Here is a 27,942-nt window from a genome sequence, read left to right on the forward strand (position 1 = left end):
TGCACTACCTGATGAGTATTCTTAAAAGAAAAAGTCCTTCTACTGAACAATACAGCCTTCTTCTTCAAGAACCATGGCCATTTTACAATAGCTACACTAAACAGAACAAGGCAATCTCTGACTAGATACAGGTAATACCCACTGAAAATGATCCTGACATTTTATAGGAAATAAGAGGACATGGTAGTTCTGGTAATGAATAGACTGTTTGTGGATGTTGTGTCCATCAAAAAATCTTTATAAGTGGCTTGAACTGCTTTAAAACTGTTCTTTCATTTTAACTAAGTGATTGTCTATCAAAGCAACATTTATGCAAATTCAGAAAAGTATTTTAGCCTCTAATTAGCCTCCAAAGAAAGTTCTCTTACCTAATTTCTTAAATGTCATGCAGGATTTTCATAAAGCATATAATTTTGTTTCATTAAATTAGATATATTTAGACAACATGACAGGTGTTTTTATTAAGTTAAACAATACTTATTCATCCTCCTTGGCTGCAGCTGGTGTCAGCACCAAGAATTCCTTGGGCAAGGAAGGATCCATTTGCCTAAATGGGACAAAATTATCTGTGCCAACAGGCTTCCCAGGCTGGCAGGAGAGCCTGGAGCCAGCACTGAGAGGGGCAGGAGTGCATGTCCATGCTGGCAAGCACAGGGTGGGATATGTGGGCAGGAAGGACCATGTAACCAACAGCAAGGGGACCTCTCCAAGCACATCCATGTGAGTAAGGGAGTGCCTCCAGCACAGTGTTACAGACAAAGCTCTGGCACTTTCTAGGTCATCTCTCTGCTCTGAAAGAAAGGAACATACTGAAAGACTTCAAAATAATCTGCTTCAGATCTCGCAGATTATGAGCCCCAATGACTGAGCAAGAAGTTCCTGTACATTCACCTTCCCAGCTATACTGGGATGTTCAAGGTTCCACCAAAACTACTCAAATGCAAAAGATGAGAGATCAATTGCATATGAATGCCTAGAGGGTTCACAACTGTACTTAAAAAAACCCCAGCTTTTAATTTTGCTTTTACCCTGAGAGTAATAATAAAAATTATTATGATATGTTTCCACATTATGTGTGGAATAATGTACATTACTTATACAGGTTATTTTACAAATGCTTATGGACTTTCCTCCTCCCTCCTATCAGCCTGGAACACCACTCCCTGCCACTCTGTCTTACATCACATCTGTATCTTCAGTCCCATAAACCCATAGCTTGTTGGGATACTTCCTCCAAGCCTTCAGACACAGCTCTGTGTGCAGATTTCTCACCTCTTTTAGCAGTATAGTAAAAGCCTTTTTAGGTGGTGCCAGGGACAAGAAACCTTATGAGGAGCCACTGAGGTCACTTGTTCAGCCTGGAGGAGACAGAGGGGAGACCTCACTGCAGCGACAGCTCCCTTGTCAGGGGAAGAGGAGGGGCAGGCACTGATGTCTTCACTCTGTGGCCAGTGAAGGGAATGGCCTGAAGCTGAGCCAGGGAGGTTTAGGCTGGATATCAGCAAAATGTTTTTCACCCAGAGGGTGGTTGGGCTGCTCAGGGAAGTGATCAGAGCACCAGCCTGACAGAGCTCCAGAAGTGTCTGGGCAATGCTCTCAGACACATGGTGTGACTCCTGCGGTGTCCTGCACAGGGCCAGGACTCAATGATCCCAATGGTTCCCTTCCAACTCAGCCTATTCTGTGATTCTATCAAACAGTTTCAGCTCTACATGGCATGCTTAACATTTTCTGCTTAAGGCAGGACCTAGAGATTGCTCCAAAGATTTGAAAATACGATGAGGAACACACATGGTTAACAGTATGAAGTCTCAGTTCTGATTTGTTCTGTGCAACTCCTTTACAGCATATGATGAAGCTGGATTGGATACAGATGGAAAGAGCTCCTGACAGTCTGTCAGAGTCAGACACAGTCTTTTTAGATTATCTCTTAAAAATGAGCTTCCCAAATTCCCTAGATATGTCTGACAAGGAAACCAACAACCAACCAAAGCCCAAGACAGAGCTCCTCAGGATATGAAAGACTCTCCTAGAAAATAGTAAGCATTTACTAACCAACCAAACAATTGTAAGATGTATAATGTAGAAATAACATTTTTTAAAAAGGCTTATTTAAGCTTTTTAACTATTTTTAAACTAACTACAAAAGAAAATTACTAGTTAACAATCCTAAATTGCTTGTTAAATAGGGCTTGCAACTCTAAATCAGAAATAGGAACTGTAGGGTGGGTTCACCTTCCAGATTTTTCCTGTAAGGATGCAAAGGAATAAAAGGGTCCATGTCATTGGAAGCTATTGCCTATCCACAGACATTCACCACACCACATATATCATAATCACCTAAGAGCTAAGGATGGAACCACATTTGATGTCAAAGAGCTCCTGCAGAAACAGAAATATGTTCCATGACAACTTTGGGAGTACTCCAATTGAGAAAATATGAGCTTCATGTAAAAGCAAACTCCTGAAAGGGACCACCTTATTATCAGCCTTTAGGGTTTCAGCAGCCAGGGGTGACTTGGTCAATTACCTAGAACTGCAGTATAGGGCACTTTTAATGCCTTTTCTAGTCTGTCTCATAGCCCAGGACACTTGTGCTGTTTTTAAAAATGAAACGAGGTTAGTGGCTTATCAATGCATACAGTTACATTTTTCAGGACTATAAACTTGTGCAAAGAAATTATAATTTCAGAAGTTTCTTTTCTGCATTAGTCTGTTGTTAAGCACTCCACGTACAGCCCACCCATTTCAGTATTTAGAGGTTTGAAATGAACAGCAGTGTGGCTTCATTACTAATGAAGTTGCTAAGCTGTCATTGTACAATCCCACAGGACATGGATTTGTTTGTTACTTGCAAAGAATATGGAAATTTGAAGACTAAGAAAACAGACAAATGTATTTAACCTTTCAGCATGACCCTCTAGGAATCCAATCCAAATACTGACTTTTAGCCACATAACAGATTAAAGTAGTGGAGTTTTGCCACTCATTCAATCCACATAAATCACATAAAAAGATACTGCTCAACAGGAATACATTTCTATTCTAATGATGGAAAAACCTTAATTACAAATGCAAGTTAAGCATGCTACCTCCATAAATCCATTACTACAAGAGAGGCATGCTGATTATTTTTTAAATCTTTAATTTGTCATTTAGACCTACTGTTATCTCATTTATAAAGAATTCAAAATACATTTGCACAAAACTAGATTTCTAAAACATTAACAATGTTTATAAATGTCTCACTTATTTCCCTACAATTTGACAGGATTGATTTCGTGCTACATACTTCAACTCAATCAATCTTCGACTTTAGAAAATTTCATTTAAATTCGTCATCCCACAAATTCTGTTAAAAGAAAGAACATCACAACCTAAAGGTTTTGTTTAATCTAAAAACATAGCTAATAAGCTTTCCTACTACTTATTACAGGAGTTTGAATTGTTAATAAAAAACTCAGCTTTCACTCATATGCCAAGGAAACCTTCTTTCAAAGCTCTGTCTTGCTCTCACTTTTCAGTTAAAGTAGAAGGCACCAGCACTGATTAACATTATTGTCACACCAGTCATTCAATATCCTCATTAGAATTAGATCTGAAATGAGACCTGCAGGGCCCTGAGTTTTAGTGCCAACATAATAATCCAACCACAAGCACTGGTGGACAGTGGCTTGATTTCATCCCCTGCTATTACAGATACAAATGTTGCTAAGCTCCCTTTTAATGCCCATGGATAACTACAGGTGCCTAAAATAACAAACAAACAAACAAAACAATCCCCAAAACAGAAGTACATATAGGGATATGCTGTAGGAATAAAAATCCCTGTAAGAATTTGCTGGTATTTTAAGGCCTGGTTTGAATTAGAAAAAAAAAAAAAAAAAGAAAATATTTAATCACAAAACCACAGGCTGGCTGAGGTTGGAAGGGACCTCTAGAGTTTATCTGGTCCAGCTCCCCAGCTCAAGCAGGGCCACCTAGAGCTGGATTGTCCAGGACCATGTCCAGACACCTTTGAGTATCTCCAGTGATGGAACTCCACACGTTCCCTGGGCGAGCTGTGACAGGTCTCAGCCACCCTCACCATAAAAAATTATTTCCTGATGTTCAGATGGATCTCCCTGTGTGCCTCAGTCAACAAAGGAAACCAAACCAACCAAACACACACACATACAAAGAATCTATCATTAAAATGACGTAAATGCCATGAAAAAAGCCCACATACATTCCCTTGAGAGGGCTGAAGAATATTGAGTGTCTATTAAAAAAAAAAAAAGAGAAAGAAAATCAGGAATATTGAATTTTACATATTAAAAAATACATTAACTCTGTTGGATTAAAAAAAAAACCAACAAAATACACCTGCCCACCAACCTCCAAGACACTGTAGAGATATTGCTGCTTTCTGAAATACATCATGCTAATTTTGGTAAATCTTGATAAGCTGTGAAACAAGAGACTTTAAAGCATTTTCCCAGGAAATACAAATGAAACATGGCTGATAAGAGATGCCTGTTCTCTTCTGCAGGTCATGTTCATTTCTGAGACACAGTACCCCAGAGGTACCTTATGTTTATGAACCTGCACAGTTATTTTGACCATATGTATGCATACAATTATAGGAAGATATTTAATATACAAAGTCAAGAACCAATCATAATTTGACCGAGATTAATGAAAATCTTACCCTAAAATGTGATCTAGAATGGACTTCACTGCATCCTTCTCAGGCTTATAACCTCATGATATTGGCATCTACCATCTTAAAAGGCTGATGTGAACCTTGACAGCTCTCTTCCTGGCCACCACTGTGTAGTTGTTCAGACTAATTCCATTTAACTATGATATATCAACTGCCCCATTCACCTGAACTGCTATGGCTTTTTTTCTATTTAAGTTCTGCCCTTTCATGAGCACTTACTCTCCTACAATCCATCACATAAGAAACTGTCAAAAAGCTGAAATATGGCAAATTCAAAGTATTTGAATATTTATTTGATTAAAGTATAGAAGATTATCCTTATTTGGTTAAAGTACAGAAGATTATCCAGTAGAAGAGAAAGGTAATTAACATCTAATTTCAAAGCTTTTCAAAAGAGCCTCATCCCAACCACAGTAAGAGATCTACACTAAAGAAGTTTCTCATTTTCATTCAAAAAGGCACACCTGGCAGACCAACAGTAACCGTAGGAAAGAGAAAGCAGAAGACAAAGAGGCATTCAGATCAAGCAGAAAACACGTTCCCCACTTTCTTCCACATGTGCTTGGCAGTCCTATCATCAACTAAGTAACATCTGACTAAATGAGGTATGCTCACCCTAACAGAGAGAGGTAATTTAACAGGTTAGATAGAGGAGAAAAGATATTTAAATTGCCTGGAAGCTGAGAAATAAAAACAACTTACAAAGTCTGCATCACGCAGATTTTACAGTGATTCTGAAAACAGTTTGCCAACACTGCTGGTGGCTGAATTTTCAAGCCTTAAGACAAAATCATTGTCCAGGCAATTTTTCAACAATGGCAAAGCAAAACCTCCAGGCTAAGCTGGTGATTTACAATGGACATGTCTTTCATCAGGTTAGAAAATTCTCAGCAATGACGCAACACCATGTGCAGCTGGGACTTCTGCAAAAGATGTTGCCTACTTTGGGAGAACATCAGCTGTCTCTGGTACTAAACATTTTAATTTCCATATACTTCAAGCACCTTTTTTTCCCAAGGCTTTCCACCGTGCTGCAGAAGACACAGTAAGCAAAAGAGGAGGGCAGGGGGGAGAAAAGATCAAACACTTCTACAGGATCCTTCAAGGACATGACAAGTTTTTCAAGTATCTTGGTAATAAAAGAAAATGGTCAATATATTAGAAAAAAGTTGTTACCGATACAGAAATTCTACATTTTTAGAACAGAAAAAATATTGGCTAGTAATGAGTCTTCAAAAACTGGGTCAACTAACATGACTGAAAATCAGTTTGAGTCTCAAGTCAGCCTAGTGAAAAAGCAATGATCCAGGAAAAACAGCAAAGTCTTTACCTGTCATATCAAAGGATGACATTTTACAAAAACCACCTCTGATCTCAACAGTGACCAATATTTGAGGGGCTTATGAGGCAGATCTTCCATACTAATGCTTCCCTATAGGGAAAACAGGGCCAGCTAATTCCAAGAAACACACATGTCCCGTGAATCCAAGTCACTAGTCCCCAGTGAACACCTGGATGGAGGAGGTTACATTTTAAGATAAGCTGTCCCTCACCCCACCCCCCACCAAAATAACAGATGTATCTTGGTGCAGAAGCAGCTTCAGAAAAATACTCCAATTGCTGCTCCTGCTGCGGGGACAGGAATTTATGATGGGCTGTGGGAAGCACCCCACTGGCCTCAACGCTGAAACACCAATGAGGGCTGCACTGCAAAGGACCTGCACACTGCGAGGGACTGCCAAGAACACCATAAAGCAAGAACACCAAATTACAATCTTAATCTTGCTTCCAAGCCCTGTATTTTCAGCCCTCAGCAAAGATGGTTTTTCCCCCCACAGAAAGCATTAGGTGTCAAAAAGGTTCATAGACTTGGCTCACTGATTGATTCCTACTCTGATTTGTAAGGCTAATTAAGACATGGCCAAACTGTGTCCATATCTTACTTAACGTTGGTGTTCAAGCAAGTATCACACAATCTGATTAAAATTGACTAAAATGTCTTACTTCAGTAATCACTTAGACAGAATGAATTTTACATTAGCAGGATCAAGCACACGTCAGGCCTCAGTGGAAATGAAAAGGGCTTATAGTAATAGGATTTATAAATCCACCACATTAGGTTAATGGCTAAATGATTTACATGTAACTTTTCCCCCTCCTCCTCACCCTTCAACTCACACACAAAAAAAATTCCTATATTTGGCACTTTTAACGACAAGTGTCAAGGCAAAAACAGACGTTCTTTTTAATTAGCTGAAAATTAAAAGCCACAAGTGATCCTTCATTAACTCTTTCACTGCAGAAATAATGAATTAGATTTTTATAAAGCCAGAATTCTTGAAGACCCTAATGAACCTTTTCAAACAACCACAACGAGTTATCTACATGTGCATAATGAGCCTCAAATGGTTTGAGCCAATAAATATGCAACTGATAGAGTGAGATCCTTATTCCTTATAAAATTGTCAGTAATGGGAGTTTTTCATGTGACTATTTTCAATTGCAGAGAAGACTCTAAAAGCCCTTGCTCTTTCTCAGCCAGTAATTCAATCCAACAGTTAGCAGCAGTCACTAATGACACTGGAATATAGATGGCTTAAAGCCAACCCTCCCTCTTCACAAGTGCTGGAATGTCCTACGCCATGTGGTAAACCAGGTGCTTTGTTTTGTTCTTTTGGCAGCTGAAGCTTTCATTTTCTGGAAATTTGAAAACAAAGTCATTCGGCTGAGCCCCTACAGCAGCAGTCACTTGCATCTGCTTCATGAACAGGATACAAGCACAGAGTAAGTTCATCTGCAAGTCCTACCTGTCCCCTGCCTCTCTCAAAAGCTAATACTAGGTCAGGTGGGAAGAGTGAAAGTTCAAGTTAAATGTATACTACCCTTTTTTTCAGCAAAATTAATTAAAAATTTTCAGTCAACAAGGTCAACATTTCTCAGTGACACAGTGCTTTGCATTTTCAGGTCACTGTACAGACATTAATAAATGAATCCAACACCAGAATTAGGGTCAACTGCCAAGACCATATGTTTTGACATAATTTATCAAGCATCTACCTATTGTCACCAAGCACAGTTACATTATCATCATCTCACTTTCCTTACATGGCATTAGGAGGACTGACAGCCAGTGGAGCAGCACCCCTCCTCTCCTTTATAGCCCAGGTTAGGAACACGGTGTTCCCTCCACATCCAGGGTACCAAGAAGCCTGGGTTTATGGATGTCAGTCTGCTTCTCCTGGGAAATTACTGCAAGTTGGTTTTGTTCCAAACAAGGACTGCATTAGATGAAAGCACCTCACAAGGAAGCTGCCTGTTTTGCAGCCCTGGCCTGGTGGCACGACAATAGCAGCAGCAGAGCCTGTCCCTGGTCCTCTCCTCTCCCTTGGCCATCAGGGTATCAGGTTCACATTCTTTCCCCACAAACACTTGTCCTGTGTCACACAAAAGAGTGACCAACAAACCTGATACAGGGCCGTTAATTTCAGACAGCAAGGCACCACACAATGACCTTTAGAAGAACGATATTAACAGGTGGCTGGTGTCTAATACAAATAATTATATTACACTTTAGCAGCATGGCCCAAAGTGGAAACACATTGTCTTGTCATCAGCAATCGAATAAGCCAAAGTAATGTTACCAGAATACCCTTTTAACACTCCCCTTAACCTCCCCGGCTACAGAGAACACCTCCTGTGGCAGAGCATGGTCAATGAGATCCCAGCTATGTCACTAAGTATTTCATACAAAAAATTTCTCCAGGGTGTCTGACATTTCCCTCTCTAAGCAAAACAGGAACCTCCCTGCCAGCCTCTGGATAATCACACAAGTAAATTCAAGCACTGCTTATGAATTTACCTTGTCTTTCCTCTTGGAAGCAGTCCACTAGAAACACATCCCTCCTTCAATTAAAAAGAAGCGGATGAAAGAAGCTCAGCAAAGTCTTTCAAAACCCGTAAGAGAAACCAGTACAAGTGATCAAATTAATTGCCCCTGCTCCCTAATTAGTCTTCCAACATCAATCATCTCAAGTTAGCAACAGTTTTCACCAACCTTTAACCCCGAGACGAGTCACTGCTTTGACAGGATGGGCAGCTGTGGCAAACAGCCGCAACATTTTGGGGCAGACGGCGATTTCTGACCACATCTACAGCCAGGCTGCACCTTGCAGGGGGCACAGGGGGCCCTGAGCACGACCCCCTGGCCCTGGCAGGGCTTGCAGAGCCCAGCACATGCCACTGGCAGCCCCGGCTGCAGCGGGGCCAAGCACCAGATCAGTTTCTGTCAGCTGCGACATGGCCGACACTTAAGCTGCCCAAAGGCTTCTCATTCTTCATTTCAGAAAGGGGAGGGCAGGTTCAAGGACACTCCAGCCTGTCTGGAGTGGAGCAAGGAGAAAGCCAGGAAATCACACCTCCAAAAGAACAGGCCAAGTGGTAACAGACAGCTCAAACGTCTACACACGGATGGATGGTGAAAGTACTTGGGGATGTAACAAAAAACTGCCCACAGAGAAATACACTGAAGGAAGACGCTACTTAATCTTCCATGTAATGGTGCAAGTCACCTCAGCTCCTGCAGCAGCAAACCACAAGCAGTGTGTGCATTGGGGAGCTGCCAGCAAACTGCTCAGGTGGGCTGGAAGTGCAGTGCAGGAAAGAATAAATGGAGCCCTGGCACAGAACATGTCGATCACTACGCATGGCCAGAGTGTCCTGACAGACCCAGAACAACATCCCTCCCCTTCCTCCCTCCAGGGAAAAGCAGGTGCTCGCTCCCCCCACAGAAATAGGCCCTTCCATTTGGTCTAGCCAGAACACAAGCCAGAGTCTGGGCAGAAAACCCCTGCTCCAAAGTTCTTTCCTCCACCAAAAAAATTCCTACCCTAAAGAGTTCAAAGAATGGCTTGGGTTGGAAGGGATCTTCAAGATCATTTATCATCCAACCCCAAGTGTCATACAGCATCCAGAATCCCATATACTACAGGGGCCTGACTAAATTACCCTATAACAATATGCTTATACATACGAGTCAAAGCTGCACCTCTTCAAGAGTTACTTCTTGGTATGTTAAGGTAAAAGAAAAGCAGGGAAGAGGAAAGAGGAAAACAAATAAAATTAGAACTACTCGTTTTCTAAATATTAACTATGTGACACTTGGGCTAAGAAGGCCCTTTGTTTTCTTCTTTTCTGAGCTATGGCCAGGCACTCAGGCCTGGTATAATCCACTCACTCTCAGTTTCTAACTACCTGGGACCTTCTTGTGGGCTCAGGCACTGGGATAAACAATGCTTTGTTGCACATCAGGAAATGCCCACAGTAGCTGCATTAGTGTAACACAGTCTTCAGTCATGGCACAGCACTGAGCCACCAGGGTTACAAGGGTCCCCTTCTTCACAAGGGCATATCTGCTATCCAAAAAAACCTGGACCACTCCAACAGCAAAAGCCCTCAAGTCTCCAATGTACACTTCAAAAATGTTCCCCAGCTAGTACCAGAAAGCTCATCTAAACAGGCTGCAGTCCAACCTCCCTTCTGGTCCCAACCTCCTATTTCACTCAAGAGCCTTAAAACCTGGCATCTTGCAGTAAGCATTAAAATACTAAAAGCTGCAGGAATTACTCATTTGAAGATACTTCTGGTTCACTACATCAGGAATTTTTCTGTTTAAAATTTTTATTTAATCCCATAAAAATTCATGGTAAAAGGTACTATCCAGAAACCAGAAAACATAAAAGCACACAAAATTTATTAGCATATTGAGAGGTGAATTATAGAACAGGTAATTCCATCCCTCCTAAGCACAAGTATGATCTGAGGAAAGAGACAAACTGATGATCAGAGTTATAACAACAAAATAAACAGTAAACACTTCAAGACTGAGCTAAGACAAGGGAAACATCACTTTTTCCTTGCAAATGCTTTACACAGATGTACACTACAGCAAAGCAAACTCAAGATATCAGATCGTGCACGCATGGGTAGAACTACCTGAAATTTTTCATAAACATTTAGTACATAAACAAAACAAAACCCTGCATTAAACGAGGTAAATAATAAAAGGTCCAAATTAATTACTGAATAATAATTTTAAGTACAAATATTTTTATGCTATGCCAAATGAGTAATATACAGTTCCTCTCTTGCCAACCACACATGACTTGTTAAAACTGCTTAGAGTTGCCTTTATGAAAGGCATCTATTTCATTAAAATTTTATCCAAAACATGTCACATAAATGACAATATTTCAGGGTGGCAGCAGACTGCAGTGATTCCTTATTGGCCTTCCTCAATCACACATGGGTCATAAAATTAAACTAAATAGAGTCTACTTCAAGCTTGTAACTTCAGGTTGAGTGACAGCATAATTTTTAGAAGCAAAGCATGGGACCTTGATTTAACACAAATTATGGGAAATCCACCACCATCTCCATGCAATTCCTCCATGATGCAGCTAAGAAGAACTGAAACATGGCTCATTTATGCTGCCAACTCTGAATCTGCACCAACAAACACAAGAAACTTATTATACAAGAGAATTTGTACCACAGTGAGGAGGAATGAGAATGAAGAGATGCATTAGAGATTCCAAATTGATTCACACATGTTTGGGACATCAGACATCTGCAACATTTTGGTTCTTGGTTCCTGTGATTAGCAATGGTCTCTGTCACAGCAGGAAGCCCCAAAAAACACAACTGCTTCCAGACTTTATGGAGCAAAACTGAAACAGCCTGTAGACTGCTGCATGGCAGAATGATCTACTAAGAAATCCAGCCCAGCCCCCTAAAACATACATCACATAATCCTACTCCTAAGGATGGATATCTTGCTATCTTTTAAGTAAGGTGAAGTTGGGTTATCTTGGTTTTTGTTTTGTTTTTATTCGACTTCACTGGCCATGACAGACAATTTGAGATAGATACTTGTTCCTCATTGAGCCTCATTTCAGGGCACTTCTCACTACTGCCTTAAAATAATCCGTGCTTCAAAGCAAACTCCTGGGGAAAGATGTATTTTGTTGGCTCACAGCAATAATGTCACGATGGCTGCTCAGTTATTCCCTTGAGGTAGACAGACTAAGTAGGAGGCTTTATCATCATTATTCAAGCAGATTCAGGGTTATTAGACATATGACACCAACAGTTTTAGTAGATTCAAATACAGAAACTTGGTTTCAAGGCTAAAATATCAAAATGAATCCACACCTGAGGAGCCCTCTACATTCTCAAATAGGCACACTTAAGAGATACCTTTAAAATCATCACATCTACAGTGCAATGATTTAACAAAGTATTCTTTTTTTCCTTCCTTACAGAAAAAAAAGTGAAACAAACAAAACAGCCACTTAGGTTTCTCTGTATCTTCACAGGTTGCACATAAATGGAGCAGCAGTGCCCTGTACTTCCACACTTGTAACCCCTTGCCTGAAGAGTAATAATTTTATGAAAGTCACAAGGATTGTTTTTTATGCATTCTTTGTCTTTTTTATTCTGGGGATCTACAACCTCCTAAAAGAGATAACTAAATGTCATAATTGTAAATACTAAAGAATAGAACAATAACAACAACAAAAAAATCCTAAAAAGTAGGTTTAACACCTTAGCTTAAAATACTCAAAATGAATTCTTATCTCCAGGACTATTCCTACCAAACTGATCCTGTGTGCATCAGTGTTTAAAGTCATTGTAGTATCTCCACATACGCAAGATTCTGACTCGTAAACTGATACTGCTCAAAGAGGGAAAAAAATCACTGCAGCTACAAAGAATCACTCACTGTAAAATTCCACAGATATTTCCAGCAGCCTACCATTCAAAGTAATTATCCACCTTTATCACTTGAAACACCTTTCATCTTTAAAATTCACACAAGGCATGTCCATTCACAAATATGCTCCTGCAAAACTTCTCAATCTCTAAGTAAATAAGTGACAGAGAAAATTAGGGAGATGTAGTGGTTACCCTTTTTTATTTCTGGAAACAGCAGTTTCCTGGGATGGAATAAATACCTGACCTGCTGTGTGCAGTTGCTGAAAGATGGCCCTAAATAAAGATTTACATGCTGGCTGTAAAGAGAGGCTTAGAATAGTATCAGAACTCAGATTGAGATACTTAAAATCTGAAGATTCAATGAACCTTCTCCTGAAGGCATTTTTGAGAGTAACCAACAAGAGATGCACATTTGCACTGCTCAGTCACACTGTTCCACAGTTTCACCATTGTAATTTTTCCTTTTTCCACTCAGGAAAGTCATCTGCATTTGTAATTAATTTCTGATATGAACTCCACCTCTTTAAATTTGTGCACAGGAACTAAATAGTTATTAATTAATAATGTGTTATACTTACTAGGTAATATTAATCCACTCAATTTATTATTTCTTCTATGAGATGCTTGTAGGCTGATATAAGCCATATTATACTACACCAGTAGCACACAGTGCATTAACAACTTAAAAGTGAAACTCCTATGGGGTCTAGAAATTCCCATTACTTTAAATTTCCCATTTCAACAAAAACACAACCTGTGTTCAAAAGAAGAGAAGTTTAATCAATGTGTATGCTAGGTATTCAGTCTATTCTAGGAAAATGAGAGATGACCTTCACTCCAGTAGCAACTGGCTTACACTGTCCAGCTATGCATACAAAGGCATTCTGTGTTTGCTTTGATGGCCTGCACATGCCAGGGGTTGATGTCATTGATAGACTGACATTGCTGTGTTCTCACACAAAAACTTTATTAGCATAACAGAAGATCTGAAAGTGTGCTATCCTACTTTCTAAATATCTTCCCCATCTGCTGCTGGGTGACATATGCAGAGCTCCTTCCCCTGCCTATTTGCTAGAACACTGCAGAACTCCACGGGAAGGGTCTGCTCGCATCTGTCTGGGGAGCAAGGCTATTGTTCGTGAGATAATTACTCTGTCCTTGTTGACTTGCAGCAATAATTGAGAACAAAATCACCTAATAAGCCAAGTTACCTAGTAATATAGCACATTATAGCAGCAATGATTGCATATAAACTTTGAACCCCCTTTAGTGCCAATTAATTTCAAGAGCATTAGCACCAACGGTAAACTAATACGAAGCAGTTTAACTAATTAAAGCTTACTACGTAATAGGCTTGTGGCTTCAATTATCATTTTTCATGTTAGTCATCTGAAACTGTAATGATATGTACCAGCTGGAAAACATGTGCCTAGTCCCACAGCAACAGGTAAATGGAGCAGTTTTTGAAACTATGTCATGCACTTTCCTAGGAAAAGTGCTAACTAAGCCTTATCAACAGAGACAAACAGCAGATGGCAACAAATGTGCCAAGAGACATTTCATCCTCCAGGAAAAGTTCAACACAAGGCATCAGCAAAAAAGGAGCAGAGTTGGAAGCACAACTCCCACAGATCTTACCCAGCTGCTCTCTTCTGTAGAAAAAATAATAAAGAAAAAACACCCCAAACACAAAGTCAAAACCCAAACCTAGTGAGACAGTGATTGTCACCCTAACGTGCAGACATCATGTGTAACCCATTTACATTTCTTTCCCAGAAAGTCCAGTATCAGGCACAGCCCAGCAAAGCATCTGAAGCCCTCTTCCCCAGGAGAAGCTCCCTTCTCAGCTCCCAGTGAGCAAAAATTTGCTTAAATTCTGACATTGACTCTCAAGATTGGCTTAGAGAGTTCAATAAATTTTTCTATTTTAGTTGTATGTACAGAAAAGGACTTTTTTGAACTCTTGCACACTTTTGGACTCAATGAATAGAATGACAAAGTTGCTTGTCCTTTAGTGTGATGCAATATTTCTCTTCATCAGTTCTGAGCATCCAATGTTTCCAGGTTATTTTTGTGACTTGAAAACTCATAGCTATCTTCTTTAGATCATTTTATTCTTGACATTTAACTTCTTGACACACTGACTGAACTAAGCACTGAGGTAAAAGTAACTTTCATGTTTTCATGTTCACAAATTAACGTCAAGGCACTGCAATTATCAGAGGAGCTGCTAGCAGTTTTGGACAATTAATCTCTTTTTGAGCTATCCCATCAATAATTCCACAATAATTCCACATCTTGCTTTGTTCAATCCCTATTCCCAAGCAAGCACAAACCAAGAAGCACATTCAATTACTGGTTTGGGAAAAAAAAACCACAGAAAACAGGAAAAAGGAAAACAAAAATAAAGCAACAAAAAGAAAACCAACTACTTGTCATATAAGAAAATCTATCGGCAGCTCATGCTGCTTTTTTTTTTTTTTCTGAACACTAAGGACAGCCAGTTAATATTTAAGGACCTACACCCATTTCATTTCAAAAGCAGTTAAAAGCAAAACATGTAAAAGAGGTTTTTCATTATGTGTATGCATATTGGCCCAGGTTTTCCCAAACTCCCCCTCTCCCAACATCCACTGTAACAGCTCAGAACCTCAGAGGCATCAAGTCGTCCTTCCAGGGAACAAATTTAGCTGCTCTCTTTATGGTGGATAACTGTAGTCCTAAAACAACTACTGGCCATGACACAAATGCCAAAAATTAAAGACAAAACCAAGAACTCTATATTATGCAAAGCATTCAAAAAGTTGGTTGGGGTTTTTTTTAAAGCTAAGAAACACTTATTGAGCCATAACAAACCCATTGACAATGTCTGCTTCCAACACTGTCCAAAAGAGATTAAATGATGAAAGGAGCATCTTGTTCACATAAAACTGCAAAATACCCCTTTATGCTCAAGAGCTATATAGCAAGTCTGTGATGGTCTATGTACAACATAAACTATTAATAAACTATTAAGCACAGCTCTTCTGAGAGAGAAGGGCTGACAGACAGTCACAGAACAGACTTTCCTCATGTTAAGATGGAAAAGGCCAGGGACAAATCCTAAGTCAGAACTGATACTTGATAATTGTGATAATCTACTGCCACACATGCCTGACATGCCCTTCAAAGCACAGAGGAGCTGCTTGGCTTAGCAGGGAGGCTATCCCCCATTATGCAGGCCAGCTGAGCCAAAAGCTATGCAGTACTGTATGGAATAACAGAAGGATCATTGCTGGAATAGGCACATAAATGCCACTTCAGACTGCTTTAACATCAGATCTCCTCTGGAAGATCCATCTCTTTATTCCATGTTAAGAAAAAAAAATCTAAAGGGGAAAAAAGTAAAGCAAGAGCTATGCAGAGGAAGGAAATAGCTGACTTTAAATATGCTAATAGAACAAACAACAGACAACAAAAATTTATTCCTAGAGTGAAAACTAATAAAAAGGAAATTGGGACAGCTGCACAGTCCAAAATTGGCACTGATTTTCAGAGAAGGAATAGGATCCCTCAAACTCTTACTAAATGGCTCAGGAATCCCTGGCAAAAAATCAAACAGTTTCTTAAAAAAATTGCTGTAATTTAACACAGTATTTATAACAGAGCAAAGTGACACAAGCTTACAGTCCAGGCTGAAAACTGAGACAGACAAACAAAAGCCACAGTTAATTAATCTTTCCTTGGTCACCATGTCAGACACCCATCCTTCTGAAGAAAACCCAGAACTACATGAGTGCTCATATATGAAAGATGAGAAATTTCCATAATTATTTTCCTCAAGTTCAAAATCTACCTCCAAAATATGGGACGGCAAAAGGCCAGCACACTGAAGGAGGGTGTGAGGGAAGGGAAGGTCATTTTTATTTGAATGAAATTTAAAAAAATGTGGTTATCTTCAACAGAAGCCTAAGAGTAATCAAATAATTATAAATGCCACTAGATCCCTATAAAATGCAACTAGATCTGGGCCACAGAAGGAATTACTTTCATTAAGAAATTATGATAAAGTAGAAGGAAAGCATCTGCCCTGTACCCCATCAGGCCTCAATTCCTAATATTCTAAGATCAGCTGAAGAGCTAGCATGCAAATTGGGAGGAAAATTTCATGTGTGTCAGCTTTTCCTTATTTTTTTTTTAGAATCAGTGGGAAGTTTCTCACTGTAGGAGTATCATAGCTAATTCAATTTATACATATACATATGTTAGCATAATACAATTTTTAAAAGTGGCAGCTTTCATAATCTACCCTTGATTCAGCAAGACATTTATTCCAGGATGAAGTGTTTCAGTTCCCCAAATTCAGCCCAATCTTGTTACAAGTCAGAAGTATTGTTCTGTGATTTACATAAAAGCATTTCCACTGAACTAAGCAGCAATTGACAGATCTGGTAAATGGGTTCCAGATAACATTTAAATAGCTGTGCTAATTACACCACACAGAGATAGGAACATGATCCCTTACTCAAATCCTCAGAGTAACCATCCAGAACACTGAGGAGAAGAGAAAAAAAAACCTAATAGTGCAAGTCATAAGACAGCCTGTAAAGGAATTTTAAAAAACCCAAACATTCTGCATAAAGGACCTAATCTCAACTAATTAGATGCCATAATGATCTTCTCACAATCTGTTAAAAGAGACTAGTAGTTAATAACTCCACAGATTTCCTCCAATCCTTTCACCAGGAAGGTACAGCAGTTTCTAAGTCATAACTGCTCTGTCATCCTGGACCACTGCCAAGAATGCAGAACTTTGGGACACCTGTCAATTAACACATTTTACTGAAGGCAGGCTCATCTTCCATGTCTATTAAAAATTAGTGATCACAAAAAGCAGTCAGATCAAAACACTGCAAAATTAAAATTAGTAGTGACTTCTTGAAGGACAACAGCCTTCAACAACAACAACAAAAATCACCAAGAGGTGTGTGTGTGTGCTGAAGTGACTATACACACACTTTGCTAACACATGATGGAACAGACCTTTTCCATCCCTACCATCTGTGGCACAGTTGTACATATAAAAATGACTGGTGACCTGATGGACAATTGTGTGCAAGAGTCAGATCTGAAGCTTTTCTCTAATCAAAGCTTTCTGCAGGGGTTCTCAGTCTAAGTACAGGCTTCTCATTGATTTTCCTTTATCCCCAGGATGAACTACTTCTAACTCGAAGTTGAAAAATATGAAGCTATGCATTGAAGCAAAAAGCCCAGGTACCATACATATTAAACATCAAGGCAGAGGTGCAATTACAATTTAAAGAAACCAAAAGATTTCTGAGCAAATACAAAAATGGTATTTACCTAAGTTCAAAGATGATGGTGAGTTCTGAGGGAGATGAGGAGGAAATGGAAGAAATGAAGGCAGTCACATGAAAACCAAAACATCAGCTGTCATTGACTTACATCTGGTTTGTCCAAAAATCAAAGGGAAGTTCTAGATTCAACAAGTAAAATTCCAACCAGGACAAAATGAACCAGAAGGCTGCATGCACTCCAGCACAGGACTAAGACATTACTACGCTTTTATGCCAGTCTTCCACCTACTAATTCCAAATTCCAGCAGAAAGCTTGCAACAGTTTAATATTCTGGAAAAAATTAAAAGCATCAAGGAAGAAACCTGAAGTTCACACTGGAAACTTTTTTGCACTGAAATCACAGAATACAGGAAAGAAATTTTAGTGCGCAAAGTGTGGTAAATTATTATTGCCTAATAAAACAGCAGTGCACACAGAACAAGTCAGAAGGGCAAAGCAGCCCAAGTACAGAGCCCTTACTTTAGAATGGCCACCCTTCTTCCTGGCAACTGTTCTGCAGTTTCACTTTCCTTGGATTTAAAAAAAAAAAAAAGTGTTTTGTACCTCAAGCTCTCCTCTATGCTTACCCAGTCATTTCAGGAAATATGACCCTGAACTTCATTAAAGCAGATTATTACATTGTCCTACTTTTCTGGTAACTTCCAATAGTTCAAACATGGGAATTTCTGTTCTGTTTCATTAAATAGGCAAATTATTGGAAAGAAAGCATTAACGCTTTTTGCCTTTTTTTTTTGTTTTGTTTTTAAACCACAGCTTATCAATCATCAGAATCCAAATTTTACAAGTCTCATGTAACTATCAAGACTAGCACAAGCTCACAGAGAAATGAGTGTCAGGTACTAAACCCTGCAATAAGATTCAAATGATGTCCCATCATTCCATATTTTTGATGAGCATGGCTTGATAAGCTCTTGCTCTTTCTAAAGGCTGCCAGTTAAAACATATGAAGACAAAAAAGGATTAACAGGAATGGTAAAGGGAAATGGGTATTTTAATTATTTTTTTTTTACTATTCCAGTTGTTGAAATAGGATTTTAAGGAGCAAAAATTCATAGTGCTTCAAATTAGCAAAAGCAAGTATCAAATTGCAAAGCAGATATCAACACATATAATTTAATCCTTCTCTCTGAAACCTTACCTGTATTTGATAAAAGGCATAGTCTGAAGCTAAAGACAACACAACCCAAACATCTCCTGCATTACATCATGTATAACTGCTGGAAGGAAAGCCAACAGAGTAGCATAATGCTGGTGTCTCTCAATCACTGATCAAGCTCTAAAATTTGGGGGATTTATTTCATACAGCTTTGACAAAGGGAGTCAGAACAAATTACCTTAGGCTGCATGCCTGACTTACAACCATCCTTGCCAATGTTAGGAGATCAGGTATGCACCAGCTTGTTAAACCACACCTACTTCTCCAGAGTCCCTTGTCCCAACCAGAATTCCTGATGCTGCCCACCAAGATCTCCTATATCCTTACAAAGTATTGTACCTGCAGCAGTAGATACAGTCCATCTTTCACAGATAAATAAAGGTCTTAAACTCTTTCATCTGTCCCATAAGTTTATTTCAGTGCTGCAAATAGCATAAGCTGTTCATGCTTATCTTCTAAATTAAGCCAATGAATCCTGGCACAGGCCAAGTGAAAGGACATAACATACAAGACACCACACCACCTAATCTATACAGCAAAACTTGCATTTGAAGTACTCAAACACTATCTTTTTAGCCCTGAAACCAAAACAGCCTGGTAAGAACAAGTATCACTGCTGACATATCTTCATTCTTCCAGTTTTCTTCCCTTTAAGTGATGAGTTTCATCTGTTGGACCTTGCTGACCTTGGTAATAAATCTCAATGAGAATTACAGGAACTCCTAAACTGATGGTTATAAAGTTACTTTGGTTTGAAGGGATCTCTGGACATAATTTAACCCAACCTCTGGCCCCAGACAGGGCTAGACCTGCCTGGTGCAAGGCTCTGCATCTCTGGGAAGAGTCTGGCTTCTTCTAGACATCCCCCTTTAGGCAGGTTGTTGAAGATCACAGTTAATTCCATCCTCAACAATTTTATCCAGAATGAAGGAACTCAGCTTTCAGCCTCTTCCTATATATCAAAGTAGGATCATCACCATCCTGAAACTAGTACCTGAAAAGAACAGACCTAGTAGGCTCAAATGAGTATTTATCCAAGAGGAAAAAGAACAGATAATTTCACTGTGGATGGAACTAAAAGCTTTCTAATAGAATTTGTGGTGAAAAAAGTCAGCTATTCCACAGTGGGCAAGATTCCCAGGAAATATATATATGAACATTTTTGGTAATGAGATCAAGGTGTCATATCTTTGAAGGACAGTATGAATATTTATTTAAGTCTTGTGGGAGACAGACACTTCAGTTAGACTGTTTTTTTATCCTCTTAGGAATAGTGCTTGAAAATGAAAATTATTTTTAACTCATGTTTGAAGTATCTTTTATTTCGAAAACTTCATTGCCACCTAGGTCTCCAAGCACAGGGTTTCTAGAACAAGCCAACATTCAATTTAAGATAAATGCATGATGCAAATAAGTGAAGTAATAAGATGCTAAAGAACAACTTCTGCAGAAGTCTCAAAACCCCAAGGATTTTTGGGCAAGCTACTCATGAACTAAGAAAATGCATAATGCAAAGACGTGTGGTGCTATCAAATATACAGGCTGGAGAAAAACATCAGTTAGCATTTGTATTCTTCTGACCTTAACAGGGGGGTTTGGAAAACAAATGTGTTTGAAGACAGACCCAAGGCAGTTTACCAGTGGTGGTGTGATGCTGCTCAAGCTCTCAACCTTCATGGTGAAGCACCTGTGCTCCTGTGCCTCCCTTTTAATAAGGCATCTCTACAAGAGAGCCATGAAGGATCTCTGTTAATCCCCACAATATTCTAGACAAGTTGAAAGAATTTCTTTAGTAATTCTGAAGCATGGCACTCTGGAGGGTGCAGGATTCAAGTGCATTCCCCAATACTTTACTGAACACCTGAGAGTCTTTCCTGTTACCACTGGATAAGGTAAGAAATTCCTACCTCCCCTAATCTTGAGGTGCCAGCTCTCTACCCAACACATGCAGCTTCTAAAACAGGACATTCTGTTACAGCTCAGATCCAGAGAATGTTCTAGAGACCTTGTTCTTCCCTCTGGTGCTCAGTTTTACCACAGTTCTGCATGAGGAAATCTTCTTGTTACCTGGTCAGCCAGGTTCAGATATGACACATGGAAAAATCTGTGTCTTTTGGCAGGATGGAAAAAAAATAGAAGATAGGAAACCATAAGAAAAAAAAATCAAAAGTACAAAAGAAAGAAAACAACAACTAAAGAAAGCCTCCATGTGTGATCATTTTAACTGTAAGCCCACAGTTTCACAGTCAGATATGAGCTGAAAAATGGCTGGTCATGCCTGACCCCTTACATCTCACACTGGGCCTGCCCCCACTTCCCAGCCTCCTCCTTTCCTCCAGCTCTCAGAGCACACAGTGAGTCACTGAGCCATTGATCCAACTGAAATCAATTTGGTTTTCCTCTGGAGTTAGTTTTCAACTCGGATCACCAGGCTGATCCAACTCACCATGGGGCCATGCAATTGCTCTAACCCATTCACAGGAATCAGCAGTCAGGAAGTGAGAGGCACCACACCTCTTGCAATAGCACAATCTTAAAATAAGCAGTAAAAAAAGAAAAAAAGGTCTCTCTATTCATCTGACTTACTGTACAATCAATCTGAATCTGATCAATCTTCCTAAACATTTCTTGGTAATACCCATTAAATAAAACCTTTCTGTCCAAAGGGGAAAAAAATACCAACATGCCATCCAAAATAAAATAAGAAATACATATATTTTTTCCCTTCTCACTAACTGCCTCCTCACCCAAAATATTCTGGCCATTCTTCTTAATTGAAATGTTTCGTTTCCTCTCCTTTGAGATGCTAAATTCTGTATTAGACCAGATGTCATCTCCTGCACTTCACTGCCAATAATATTTCAACAAACGTAAAGATTATCCATAATTTTTCTATTCCTTGGTACCCAATTCACAGTTGCAGACTGTATGCAGCCTCTCCTTGTCTACTCTAACTCGTTTTGGATATCAGCATGCAGAGTAACAAACATAGCTTTTTCACAGGCTCACAGTTGCACACACAGTGATAAATTTAACAACAGTGGCAAATTATTTAACCCCAACAGTTCCCATTTTGGGACAATGCAGCAATTTAGCATTATTCCTCCCAAGATTTTGGGTTGCCATTCTCCTATTTAAAAGCAATTAGAAACTCTTTGCCTCGCCTTTCGCCATCAAGTTCCATGTCATCCAAAATTGTTATGTCGATGTTGCATTCCCTGTTTAAATACGGATGGCATGCTTAGAACAAGACAAGAGGAGGCTCCTTTCCCTCTTTTAGCAATTCTCCTTCTCCCACAGTACAACATGGAAGAAACCAGGAGTCTGTCAATTGCCCCATTCACGTGACAACCCTTGCAGACTGTATAACCAATGCTTTAGGTGCAATCAAGAGAAAGCAGCTGATGATCATTTTCCCTGGATGAACAAGACTTGAGAAAAAAAAGAAATGCCTGGATTTCTTTACAGATCATAATTACAGTAGACGGCCATTAACCTGCTTACCTACCCTTAATTTTTTTTAAATGAGCTCATCTTTCTCCACTTCATTTTTCTCCTCCCTCATCCATTCTTCTCCCAGACTGCAGCAATAACATGCTTTTATTCTTTCCTTTTGACTGCCAGGGCCTTAAACTAATTATTAATTGAGAATGTATCTAAAGGATCTGAATGAGAAAGTTGGAATTAACCCAATTGCCTCTTTCCCCCTTTTGTTTCGCATATTTGAACACCAGGTCTACCTGTCAGCACTGCTGAAAACAGCAAATGTGTTGTTTTCCTTCCAAAGGCAAGCCTGCTTGGGCAAAAATATGCAACAGCAAAAAACAACACAGAAAAAAAAGCAAGTACCTGGAAAAGGCCTCAGCACTGAGTGAAAGCCATTAGCAAGCAAGCTGTCTACAGTGAAATTCTCTCAACAACTTTGCTGTTCTGTAGAACCCTGCAGCAAACGGCATCCTGCATTTAGGAAACCAGACAACTGACACTTCATCAAAAGGCTTGTCCTTTAGAGAGGCTGGAACGGCATGACCCCACAGTGCCTGCTGGTGCAGAGCTGGCTGCCTGCACAGCTCCGACTCATCTTGTTTCCAGTTGTTAAATTACATTAAAGGACAGCTAAAAATATATGAAATATTTTCCTATTACTTTTCCATGCGAGCAACTGCTATAGTTACAACAAGAGTAATGTCCAGGCAAAGGTTTAGTAACATGGGGGGTGGAGGGGAAAGTCCAGGAATCCCTCTAACTAATTCCTGATCAAAGGCTTGGAAATGTAGAATTTTTTTTTAATTTTGCTGAACTGAGAAATGCTGAGGCATTTCTCACAGTCAAAAAAGAAAAATAGTTACATTTGCCAAAACGGTCAAACAGATCTGAGCTACAGTTTTAACTCACTTCCACTGCAAATTTTTGCAGTTTTTTTCTTCCAAAACACGCCAGAACTTAGCAGTCTGCCTGTGACACCTAAATTCTGACAAGCTCACACTGATATGTCCCTGTTAAAGATTACGCACAAATGAAAAACAAGGAAGAGCCGCTCGGAAAAGCCGATAATCAAGGTTTGAACACTGACAAAAATGAGCGTTAATTGCTGAAGGATCTCCAGGTCTCTATCGCCATCTAGCGAACCCCGCCCGCCGCTATCGCGCTGTCCCGCCAAGGCGCTCCCTGGACACAGACAGGACAAACTCTGCGGGACCCAGCCTGCCCCGGCCGGGGATGCAAGGCTTTGTTACATTTCTATTCCCTCCCTGAAGGAAAATAACAATCAAGCACTGGCCCGTATCTCTCTACAGCTGACCGAAGAGAACTGAGCTTTTATGGATTACACTGTCACAGAATCATAGAATGGTTAGGGTTGGAAGGGACCCCAAGGATCATCTACTTCTATGATCTGGCTTTTTAAAAATTACTTTTCCACACCCTATTTAATACTTCTGCCATCAAAATGAAGTGAACATGCCAAGTTCTACTAATATAGTTCAGAAGTTCACTAATATAGTCACACAAGTTTTTATAACAGCAATGTGCAATTACAAGTATTTTTAGTCACCATAAGGAACTCCATGGCAGCTCCACTGCTTTTACTGCACCAGCATCTCCAAACCACCAAGAAAAGTTAAGAGTCCAGGAGAGGTGGTACTCAGCACTTGGCATCAGGTGCTTGAATCTTCCCACAGCTTCAGTGGAAAGGTTGTCAGTCACACAGCTGAAAAGCATCCATTTACAGGACTCATCAAAACTCATTCTCACCTACATTAAAACTTGATGCTAGGATGAGCTTTAACAACTTCAACATGAAATACATATTTCCCACTTTCAATTATTCTGCTAAGACTCACGATTGAACTGTAATTGTGTTAGTGCAAATATTAAGTTCAGTTTTCATCCCACACAATATTTTTCCCACTTAGACTACAAGCCTACCTGCATTTACTCAGGTGCCCTTGACAACAGTATAAAAAAAGGTATTAATTGCAGATCAGAAAAGGCTATTTAAATTTAGACCATGAATTTTCCATAACAGTTACTTTTTAATTAACCTTTTCTCACAGAGAACCCAAACCTCCAGATACTTAACATTTACTTCTTTTATATTAGAACTGAGTGGTAAGAGGAAACCTATGAATAGAAAGACTAATATAAAAATTTAAAGTAATGCTTTTCCAGATCAGATATTTCAACTTCAAACAAACAAACAAACAAAAAAAAAACACATTAAAACCAGAAAACTAAGGGGTCCTCATGTCATCTCCTGTCGCAAAAACTCAAATGTGTGCAAAGGCTTGGCAGAAGCCAGCATAGGTCCAGCACCACCAGAGTTTAAGAGATAAGAAATCTTTTACAACCAAAGACCAACTATGTAAGAGAAACCATCTCTAATTACTTCCTAGCACATTCTGTAGCACCTGTTTAGGATTTCCCCATTTCACCATCACTCTGGAACATAAAGCAGGAACACCAGAATTTCACACAGTTATCTCATGGCTGATACATTACAGACAAATCTGAATAAACTCCCTGTGTCCCTGTGCAAACAACAAGGATCTAAACAGAGGCCAAAAGCTTAAGTATCCATAGAATAGCAGGTTTGTGGCAGGTGGTCCATATCACACATGGAGATCATTACCAAAAAAATCAAAGAAAAAAGTAGAATTTGTCACTTTTAAAAGCTGCTTTGCATGCCAGCCTCATAGACAACATGAGGTTGAATCTTACATCAACAAGCAGAATAGTTTATTAAAGGAAATACTAACTTCTGAATTCACATGGCTGCACGGCACATTTGCAGCTACCAAACTGGGAAATTACTTGAGTTAAACAGATGTGTAAGGTTAAACATAACTGCTTACATAAATTGGGAAGACAACAAATGTGCAGTTCTCTCTAGAGAATTGTTTAGATAGGAAGATAATTAAAAACAAAGATGTGTTACCAGAAATAAAACACCCCAATGCAATTGAGCTGGGAACTGTGAAGTGGGTGTGCCCTCACATCACAGAGAGGATGAGCCTGTCAGCAGGGATGAGACTTCACCCACCTCCCTGATCAACAAAAGGCTGACCAGCCATCCTGACACAACTGTTCCTGGCACCTTTGCAGACTCCTGCTTAGTGTTCTCTTTTATAAGAAACTAATACCAAAACATCATTATGTTTTAAACAATGAACGTATCTCAGTGGTATGTTTTGGATCATTAAAGCTTATTTTTCTCAAAGGGACAAAACTGATGTGGTCTTTATTGAGCCACCATCCTAACCAACAGCAAAAGTAGTCTGGCCTATAAAGTCAAGTGCAACTCTTACAATAAAATATGAGGCTAATGAGAAACTTCAAGGAACAAAGAGTCTCCAAAAATAAGCCCTGATACATAATCCATTGGCTCCATTATTAATTTGCCTATCACAAACTTTAGGGTTTCAGGAAGTCATATCAGGCCACAGGAGAGTCTGGCTACAAGCAAGCTCATCCAAAGCTGAAGCATATCACCAAATCAAAGACTAGCCCATTAAACAGAACTAGAAATTCATGGAAAATTAAGTGAATTTCATTCGTGAAATTGAAAATGAAAGCAGCCTTGATTTTTTGTTGTTGTTGTCACCACAATCTGGCCCATTGAAACCAAACAGTTTCATAAGAAAGATAAACTTAAGAGTACTGAAATCAAAAGCAGGTTCAAGAACAAAACCATTCTTGTATTCAATGAAAAAAAAGCAGGTGGCTTAAATTCAGCCTTTTTACATGTGTGTACAACCTGTTTAATGACTTACCTCTCTCCCTTTATGTGTCACCAAAGCAGCCAAAGGCTTGGCATAGAATCTGCTGTAGGAAAATCCCAGGCAGCCATACATGCTGTTAGCAGTGAGTTTCAAAGCTTTCTGTCTGATATCATACTGAAAAGAAACACAACCAGAAAAATGATCCAACCACAGCCATCAGGGAACAGAACTTAATGCTCACAATTACATTCACAGCTTTTTTATACAGTCTGCAGCAGTGATGGACTACAAATAAAGCACATTACAATCACTGCTCACTACTAATCATCTCTATTCTACAAGGCTGATCAGGGCACTTAAGGGGAGAGGGGGAAAAAATCAACGGAGTCCTAGAAAACACACCTGTAAATAGAGGTCAGGATTTAAATCTGGCTGTTTCATTAACTGCTTAACTTGGCGTCTTCTCTCCACCAGTTTCCTGATTTCTTTAGGCAAAATTCCCATTTCCAGAGACGGGTCTGGAAGCTCTGGAATTTCTTCTTCTTCTTCAACCTGTGAAATGATCACTGCTGCTTATCATTTTACTGCTTGAAGATTAGATTTTAATGCATTAAGTGAAAAGCTTGGTGGGAAAAAAACCCCAAAACTCTACAGCTTGAGCCAATTCCTGCAGAGCACCCAAAGCACAGTTTAGAGCAAGCATGAGAGGGTTTTTTGCAGTGTTTAACAGTACTACTTTGCCCCTGCTGGGGGACAGGGCTTAAGTCTGTTTCACTCTTGGAGAAACACAAAGAAGGCATGGACCAGCAGCAGGAAGGTTTTTGGTTTTTATCAGAGTGTGTGTTATATATTTATATACATACATACATACATACATACATACATTTATATATACATACATATATATATACATATATATAAATACAGATAAATAAATAACACACACACATTCTCACTCTTAGGTATATATAGATAAATACAAAAATATAAAGAAAAGTACACATGCAGCAATTATTTCTGTGCTGAAAAATCCATCAATTTTTTATCACCATGTAAGTACTTTTGGTGTTCAAACCTGTCAAAAGGAGCACGTGCTCTGTGGAACTGATACTTTGAATGATACAACTGACAAAAGTAGAACAAAAACTCCACCCCAAGCAACTCTTGATTACAGCAAAACAACATAGCAGAAAGGACACACCTTCTTAGCATGACTGAAGAAACAGCAAAAATGGAAAGGTATTTCAAGCATAATGAAAGTGACAGAAACGTGCAAAGAAAGGGCAGTACAGACATGGTGAGGTTGGCAGGTTTAGTAAAGCAGTCTGAGGAGAACTGTAACAAGAAATTACATCAAAGCCTGATTAAACATCATACAGTGAGAGAAATCAAAATTAGCTGCTTCAGGTTGAAGCACACTTCAGAAAGCAGGGAAAATCCAAAGACAACTTGAAGGAACTTACTGCCAGAACTCCACATACTTGTCTCCTCATTTCTGCTACTGTGTTCATATTTCAGTTGCTACAGGACTAACTAATACCAACCTGTGAGCTGATACCAGTTAAAAATAAAAGCCTCTGCTTTAACCTTTAGACCTGACCAGCTCAATGCTTCAGTTTACAACACAGCTCCACCAACAAGTGTTTCAGCACAGCTGAGGAAATGAGAATCTCCAGCCATGGATAAGCCAGAGCCAACACAACTGTTTATAAAACAGCACATCCAACTGT

The 27,942-nt window shown here is 39.4% G+C and overlaps 1 protein-coding gene across 1 annotated transcript in view; it reads right to left on the reverse strand.

The window, feature by feature from the left end:
- POLA1 (DNA polymerase alpha 1, catalytic subunit) overlaps positions 1-27,942 on the reverse strand; it is a 184,303-nt gene that overhangs the window by 126,155 nt on the left and 30,206 nt on the right. Inside the window, 2 exon segments of the mRNA XM_063182342.1 lie at positions 26,264-26,386; positions 26,615-26,764. Of these exon segments, the coding sequence (XP_063038412.1) occupies positions 26,264-26,386; positions 26,615-26,764 (273 nt within the window).

This window comes from Melospiza melodia, chromosome 2 (genome assembly GCF_035770615.1).
Source record: "Melospiza melodia melodia isolate bMelMel2 chromosome 2, bMelMel2.pri, whole genome shotgun sequence".
Classification (NCBI taxonomy): Eukaryota; Metazoa; Chordata; class Aves; order Passeriformes; family Passerellidae; genus Melospiza; species Melospiza melodia.